The sequence below is a fragment of the Coffea eugenioides genome, chromosome 5, assembly GCF_003713205.1.
Source record: "Coffea eugenioides isolate CCC68of chromosome 5, Ceug_1.0, whole genome shotgun sequence".
Classification (NCBI taxonomy): domain Eukaryota; kingdom Viridiplantae; phylum Streptophyta; class Magnoliopsida; order Gentianales; family Rubiaceae; genus Coffea; species Coffea eugenioides.
In genome coordinates, this window is record NC_040039.1 from 12,083,965 (window position 1) to 12,092,467 (window position 8,503).

Here is an 8,503-nt window from a genome sequence, read left to right on the forward strand (position 1 = left end):
AGTTGTGTGCCTATTGAATCTATCATTAACTCACTAACCTCTTATGAGTTAAAACTGAAATCTAAAGTGCAGGAGGAAGAGAATGCTAGAGCAAAAAGAAATATTGCTCTAAAGACTACTCAAAGTGAAGATGATCCAGCTCACTTGGATGATGAAGATTCGGATGGTGATGATAATGATCTTGCTCTCATCACAAGAGGTTTCAAAAGAATCTTGAATAAAAGGAAGTTCAGAAAGGGAGGACCTAGCAATCAATTCCAAAATTATTCATCAAATGCAAGGAACAAAGGAAAACAAGAATTCAACAAGAAGCAAGTGGACAAATGCTATGAATGTGGACAGCCTGGACACTATGCAAACGAATGCCCCATGAAGAAAATGAAAGATGGAAAAGCTGATCGAAAGCCAAGATTCAACAACTTCCAGATCACTTGGAATGAATGCAACTCTGAATGGGAAGTTGAAGAAGAGGAAGAATCAGCTCAAATGGCCTTCATGGCTATTGGAGATAATGAGGTAACTTCCGTACACTCTCAATCTGAAAGTGATGATGAAGAAGATGATGATCTTGAATCCTTTGTTGAAAAACTGCATAATGCTTTGAAGGAATCTTATGATAAGAACAAGCAGCTAAAACAGAAAATTGCTTTTCTCATTCATGAAAATGCTTGTCTCCTTCAACAAAATAAACAACTAAGGACTGACAATGAATGTCTTGTAAGAGCCGGATTTGATGTTCAGAATGAGCTTGACAGAAAGACAAATATTTGTAAATTGCTGAAGGAAAGACATGGTGATTTAAAAAGGAGAATGGACAATTTGGATGAGACTTTAAAAGCAAGAAAACAGGAGCTTATCAAAAGGAACATGTCACCTACACATCCTACTATTTTTCAAAGAACATTTGCACACAACAAAAATGCACATGGTTTCACAACATATAGAAAAGGTGGATTGAGATATGTCAAACCAGTACATGTTAAGGACTCTTCCATTATGTGTGGTTTTTGTTGTCAAAGAGGGCATTTGAAAAGCGATTGCTATGTGAAAAGAAATCTGAACAAAGGGATGAAATGCATGTGGTTAGTTAGATATAATGCTAACTATTATGGACCCAAAAATTAAAATGGGTACCAAATACTTTCTCTTTTCAGGAAAAATGCTCAAACAAGTCCAAATGGTTCATTGATAGCGGTTGTTCAAGGCATATGACCGGTGATCCCTCCTTGTTCATAAAGCTGAAATCAAGATCAAGTGGGAAAGTGACATTTGGTGATGATGTGAAAGCTAAAACAATTGGAATAGGTGATGTTGGTAAGGATGGTGAAACTTTTGTTCATAATGTGCTCTTAGTTGATAACTTGAGTTATAATTTGCTTAGTGTTAGTCAATTGTGTGATAAAGACTTGAATGTGTTGTTTAGAAAGCATGAATGCATTGTGCTTGATTCCAAATACAATGTTGTGTTCAAAGGTAAGAGGTTCAACGACATATATATTGTGGTTCTTGATAAAATTGATTCTTCTAGCTTAAAATGTCTTAAAGCTTCAATTGAAGATCCTTGGTTGTGGCATAGAAGACTTTGTCATTTTAACATGGAGTTACTAAAGGACATTTCGAAAAAGACATTTTGTGTAATTTGCTTTTTATTACAAAAGTTAGAAACTAGTGAAGAACAAAGGAAGTTACCGAACAATCCACGACAAGATTGACGAAGGAAAACAAAATGGTAGAATAGCAATTGTTGGAATCTTGGAGGTCTAAGAATAACTGAGCCCTTTCCCTAAATTGTCACTCATCGTCCCATGACAAAACCTATGAACATGTCACTTTCCTCTCTCTTCATTGGCACAGTAAAAATTGACATGTGAGAAATTAATAATAGCGACGGTGCCACAGTTGATTGCAGACAAAACATAGAAATATATGGATAGGGAAACATCCATCTACTTTTACCAATACATGCAAGCATTTTATTGGGCATTGCATTGCGCACGTATACTACTTATATGTGGTTTGTATACATTTTTAGAAGTGCAATATGGGTTTGTATAACCATGTACTTAATAAAGGGGAAATCGTTCAAAATATTTTTCTCATTTTTTAAATAAAATTTTTTATATATTAACATTATATTTCTTACAAATTCAACTCAACAAAATTTAATCCCTATTTAGGTTTTCGACTGCTTTTTAACCTAAAATACTACATGACTCATATGTAGTCATTTTTTATAGACAACAAGGTCAGATTCCACTTTTTTAGAGGTAAAAATGAATATGAATCGAGTCAGATCCCACTTTTTTAGAAAAAATAAATATATTCAGAACAAATCTCATTTTTTAAAAGGCAAAAATGAACATGGATTGAGTCATTTATTTAACTACAATTGTAATCTAGCTTTTTTGTCCCTAAAAGAAAAAATATGTATAAGTTACAAAATGGATCGGGCTAAAAAGATGTCGAAAATCTAAATTGGAATTAAATTTTATTGACTTGATTTTGTAAGAACGTAAAGTTACCATTTTAAAAATGAAGGACAAAAAAAATTCATTTATTGAAATGTAAGAAACATTTTGAGCAATTTCCTTTTAATAAAAGGTTTATTATACATTGTTAGAATTGCAGTATTGGTTTGTTAAACTATTAACTATTCATTGAGATTGAAAAGAGGGGTTCAACTGTTAATTTAAAAAACTGTTAATTTTTTAAAACTATAATAGTAAATTAGAAAATACATCTGAACTTGGAGAGGTAATGGCTAAAAGTCTGTGCATATGAATATTAAGCTTAATTATATAGTGCCCCCATAATTATAATCACAAAAGAGTAAATAGCAAATATGGTCAATAGATTGTCTAAAATGGCATAATTTGGTCATTCAACTTTTTTTTTTTGCCAAAAAGATCTCTAAACTCCTTAAAATGGGCCTTTTGAGTCATATAGTCAATTTAGCGAGTAAACTAACCGAAAAAAAGAACATTTGACTTGCTATTATAAGTTTTCAAGGGCAAAAATATCCTAAAATGCAGGTCATTTTCGATTGATTTAGTAGAGAATGACCCCTCATTTACTAAATTGCTTTTTAATCTAATACCAACCCAAATATTAAATAAAACACTAAATTTTGCTGTATCAGGGATTAAATCACATATGACATTAAAAATAGTATATCATTTTACATATTTCACTTAATGTAAGATTCAAATTACTTATTTTAGTTACAAATCAATTGTCAAACAAAATCAACAACAAATAATCAAAAAAAAATTGTAATCAAAATATTACAAAGAGTGTACTTTAATACCATAAAAATTCCAGAAACAAACCTTAATATGTTGACAAGAATATTTGTGATGTTAAAGTTTGTTCATTGTAATATTTGCAAATTTTTTAATTATTTATTATTGATCGTATTTGACAATAGGCTTTGAATTGAAAAAAATAATTTGAATCTTATATTAAGTGAAAACTATAAAATGATATACTATTTTTTGATATTATATATGATTTTTTCCCTAGCGATAAATAACAAGTTTTAGTGTTTTTTGTTTAATGTGTGGGTTGGTGTTAAATTAATTAAATAATATAGTAGATAAGGGGTAATAATGAAATCATATTATTTTCTCTCTTCTAATATTATTTTTCAATTATTCATTGGGTCTAAATATTACAAAATAATTAACCTCAAGAGAGGTTAATGTAATTTTAAAAATTAGAGGGAGGCCAGTGAAATAATTAGAAACCTCAGGGGAGCTTCGTGAAATTATCCCTAAAATTTACTAAAGAAGTAGTATTAGATATTTGCTGTAAAATCCAAAACATACAATACAAAATTGCAACGCACTAGCGGTAGATACAGGATTTGCCCACTTGAAAGATGGATATATGATAACACAACATACTTATACTGCATACGCTGTAGCGTAGAGAGTCTAGAGACTTGAAAAAGGCACAAAGTAGTGAAGCAGAGCCAACTCAGTACCATCTTAGTACCCTCACTCAAACTCCTACCTGCTGCATTATCATTCATTCCTGGCACCTCAAAGCAAAGCCACAGCTTTCTAAATCAACCATTAGTGTACGATATTCTCTACTGGATACATGAATAAGTATAACCTTTAATTGCCAAAAGTGCATGTGAGTGGAAAGCTGAGATTTGACATTGAAGTGTCTGTCACTCATGTGGTTGAGCTTCCATGGAATTTGCACAATATGCTTGTTTATGAGCTGAATTCACTGAATTTAGCGAAAATAAGATCTGGGATTTTCTCTAAGGTCTTTTCTTGAGGTGGGTTTTGGTTCTCTTAAGCTCCCTGAGGAATTTTGCTGGTTGTGGTTAAATTTTGATGTTTTTGCTCTCCTTTAACTGAGATCTGTGAACTCGGCAAAGCTTTTGGCTTTTTAGTTTTTGTGAGTTTTGGTTGTTTGGGCTGAAAAGGTTGGATTTTTTGGGGAAATTGGGAGCCTGGAGTTGGATGGAATGTGGTCGTTGACAAGTTGATACATATGAAGCTCCTGATTGCATATGCGCGCTTTTGGGTATGCTGGGTGAGGAAATTCAAGAACTGATGAAGCTTAAATCTATCGTCTTTTATAGTGGAACTGGTTTTGGTTGAAGATTTTTGAGAGGCACAAAAAGCACATTTTTGATCAATTATCAACTATGAAGTGTTATCTCTTGAATCCTTCCTAAAAAAGCTGGTCGGTAGGTGGTGGTGGTGGTAGTGGTGGTGAGGGGGCTGTGTCTATATATTCCCTGCATGGAGATTTTTGTGTGTTTGGAGGAGGCAAAGTGGAGGACTTACCGGGGGTTGCAGTAAAAGGTGGTCACTGAAAGAAGGTCTAGTGCAGTAAGTGCAATACTCTGGTGTGGGGTTAAGGAACTTTCTGGTGAGTGATTTGGATTAGCTATTGTGGCTTCAGAGTTTCTTGTTGAAACTACAGAAATGAGGCTCTCTCCTGCTGGTTTCACCCAGCAACCTCCTGAAGGTGAATCTGCTTTAATTTGCTTTTTCATTGTTGATTGAGTTTGTTGGTTGGTTTCTGTGCCTGTTTTAATTGCTTTCCTCTTTTGACATAACACTTTTTGGTTCTGTATCTAAGATGTGAACTATGTAGTTAGATTCTTGAGTTTAGCTGATACTCCAATCAAGTTTTCCATCAAGGAATCTCATATCCACCTATAAGAAATAATGTTCTCGAGTTTAAATTTGGTGGTACGGTTGAGTTTTGGAGTTCATCTGCCCTCTTTTTCGTTTTAGAGTATCAGTGAGGGACGATTAGCGTGTCTATCCTCCTTGATAAGTTGTCTTTTAGCTTGTGATTGCATAAGATTTAAGCATTGGTTAAGAATACCCTCCTACTGAAAGGATTTTATGCCTCTATCGTCTTGATGAAAATTGAAACTGCAGGGGAAAAGAGGTGCCTGAATTCTGAACTTTGGCATGCATGTGCTGGTCCTCTTGTTTCCCTACCTGCTATTGGGAGCCGCGTGGTATATTTTCCTCAAGGTCATAGCGAGCAGGTCAGTTTCTTGTTTTTACATGTCCCTTGATTTCCAGGTCGCTACTTGAAGTGATGTACTTTTTGGGCTAAAAAATTCATGTATACAGAAAGCCCTTCTTCACAGTTCTAGGTTAGGGAACTTTCTCTGTGCGTCTTCCAGATTCAGCCTCCCTCTCTCTCTCTCTCTTAATATAGGGCTATGTCATTTCATGGCTAATTTCAGCATACAATAAGTAGTTGCTCGTGTTCATTTGCTTTTGAGTCAATTTTATTTCTGTCTATGTGTCTCATGGAAACTATTTAGTTATCAAGATTTTGAGTTTCCTAGTTCTCCTCTTTGAACATTGAGCATGGAAAAGTTTGTCAAAATATTTGAGAAGTTTGATTGCTTGTTAATTGTTTTTCTTGTCAAAATAATTCCTTATGTTTTTCCTGTTTGGCTGGGCAAAATTTTGCTGCTTTTTTTGCCTTTTATCCTTTTAGTTCGTCAACATGCTTAGGTGTCTACTTGTTTCTTATGTCTGAGTTTGACAGTTTGCTATTTGCTCTAACATTTTAGTCCTTGAGTTCCAAAGCTGAATGTTTCTACCTAATTATAAATTTATGAACCGTGTTATCATCTTATTATTGATACATACTGTGTAGGTCGCTGCCTCAACCAACAAGGAAGTTGACGCTCATATACCTAATTACCCAAGCTTACCACCACAATTAATCTGTCAACTTCACAATGTCACTATGCATGTGAGTTTTTTTCTCTGCCTTGTTTTCAATTTAGTAGACAGAGTTTTTTCTCTGCCTTGTTTTCAATTGAGCAGACGAAGGACTGGTTCTAATGAACATTGTTGCGTTGACTTTAGGCCGATGTGGAGACAGATGAGGTCTATGCTCAAATGACCTTGCAACCCCTGAGTCCTGTATGTCAACTCTGATTTGATGAAGAAGTTCTGATTCTCTTTCTTTCTGATTCTCTATCTCCTTACTGTCCTTTCAACTTTTATTTGAATGGCAATTGGCCTTCATGCAGCAAGAGCAAAAGGAGGCTTCCTACCTTCCTGCAGATTTGGGTTCTCCCAGCAAACAGCCAACAAATTACTTCTGCAAAACATTGACTGCAAGTGATACAAGCACTCATGGTGGTTTTTCAGTTCCTCGCCGTGCAGCTGAAAAAGTTTTCCCTCCGTTGGTAAACACTTTTAAATACCTATGAAGTGGCCATCTAGCTTTGAGCCTTCTGTCCTGTGCATGTATGCAGTACGCATCTGATGGTTTGATACCAACTTGCAGGATTTCTCCCAGCAACCTCCAGCCCAAGAGTTGATTGCAAGAGATCTGCATGATAATGAATGGAAATTCAGGCATATTTTCCGAGGTGAGGACTATTACGATTTTGATCATGAGAGGCAAGAGGGCAGGGCGATTTTTGTTGGGATTTTGGGTTTTTTGTTGGTACTGGATAGATTAGAAAATATAAAGCTACTGCCGCTGCCCTGTAGTTAAAATTACATGATCACTAAAGTAATCTAGGTTTTTTCTTTCATTTTTTCCATGAAAAAAATTTCACCTTCCAGGCAAACTTGACATGTTGGTCCGATCAATTTGTCTCTGCACACTTAAGCTTTTGCTTCTGCTTTATGTTGGAGGACATAGGCCTTAACTTCAAGTAACAACAAGGAGTAACACCACTTGGTAGCTGTGTTCTTATAATCTTAAAAGCTTGAGGATGGTGATAGTATACAACATCTCAGGCTTCTTTTGATTGAGTCATCTCAACAAAGAAGGATTCTGACTTTGAATCTTCCAGTCATGAACCTGTGATTTAATAACTTTCAAGAAAAAAAACACATGACTCTTGCAAATCATGCATTGCATTCGCATGTGGCCAGAAAAAAAATTTACTTTTCTAATTAGCCAGAATAATTATGGAAATTATGAATTCTGACCACTTGAAAAATTATTGCTTTTTGTTAGATACCTCACCATGGGTCTTCAAACACCTCCCCCCTTTTCTATTCTAACTTTTGCTTTATCTGGTAATTTTGAAGTTTATAGCAAGGTCTACATGGTAGCTAGTATTAGCCATTGATATTCACGTTCGTCAAATCCAAGCTTGTACCGCATACATAGAAAGAAAAATTGTTGCATGAAAACTGTGACTTCTGAATTAATTACGTAGAATGTGTCATAAATTGGCAAAATGATGACTACCAGGACTAATGGTTTATTCTTATCACAGGCCAGCCAAAGAGGCATCTTCTCACTACAGGTTGGAGTGTATTTGTAAGTGCAAAACGGCTTGTTGCAGGGGATTCAGTCCTTTTCATATGGTAGGTGGTCGAGTCATCAATATGTTCATACTTTTATCCATTTTCCATCATTCCTATGAGATGTATGAATTATATTATTCAATTCTTGTAAAGAAAAGAAATGCAAGGATTTGATTGCATGAGATTGTTTAACTAACTGATCATCTATCATCTATGTCATGGAACTTGGCATAACAAGAATAAGGAAATTTCGCAGAATGCCAGAAACAGGGATGATGTTGTCAGCAACCACATACTTTATTTGGTTGTTACTACAGTGATCAGGATGCAGCAGTTAATTTTAGCATGCAAAGTTTGGAGTTAAGAGGAACAGGAGGGGTATGTGAATATAATCATAAAGGAAGAAACTTAAAAAACAGTCCTATAACTTTCTCCTAAAGATGTCTGACAACCTTGTTCTTTATGCAGAGGCTTTTGTTTTTGCCTGACTGATAGAACTTGTGAAGATTCAGTTGTCTGCTAAACTTTTTTAACCTTAATGTTTCATCTGTTTCTCTTGCCTACCTAACTAATTCTTTGACATGCAAAATAATATTCACACTATAACCCAAGCATGTATTTTGACTCGTTTGCAATGCATCAGGAATGAGAAGAACCAGTTACTTTTAGGTATTCGACGTGCTAATCGGCCACAGACTGTGATGCCTTCTTCAGTTTTATCAAGTGAC

General features: G+C 34.9%; 1 protein-coding gene across 1 annotated transcript in view; it reads left to right on the top strand.

The window, feature by feature from the left end:
• Positions 1 to 3,953: 3,953 nt before the first annotated feature.
• Positions 3,954 to 8,503, top strand: part of LOC113771177 (auxin response factor 6-like) — a 41,424-nt gene continuing 36,874 nt past the window's right edge. The window contains exons 1-8 of the mRNA XM_027315791.1: positions 3,954 to 4,992; positions 5,415 to 5,527; positions 6,154 to 6,252; positions 6,369 to 6,425; positions 6,536 to 6,694; positions 6,796 to 6,880; positions 7,745 to 7,835; positions 8,419 to 8,498. Coding sequence (XP_027171592.1) covers positions 4,950 to 4,992; positions 5,415 to 5,527; positions 6,154 to 6,252; positions 6,369 to 6,425; positions 6,536 to 6,694; positions 6,796 to 6,880; positions 7,745 to 7,835; positions 8,419 to 8,498 — 727 coding nt within the window. The 5' untranslated portion in view covers positions 3,954 to 4,949. The remainder of the gene's footprint in view (positions 4,993 to 5,414; positions 5,528 to 6,153; positions 6,253 to 6,368; positions 6,426 to 6,535; positions 6,695 to 6,795; positions 6,881 to 7,744; positions 7,836 to 8,418; positions 8,499 to 8,503) is intronic.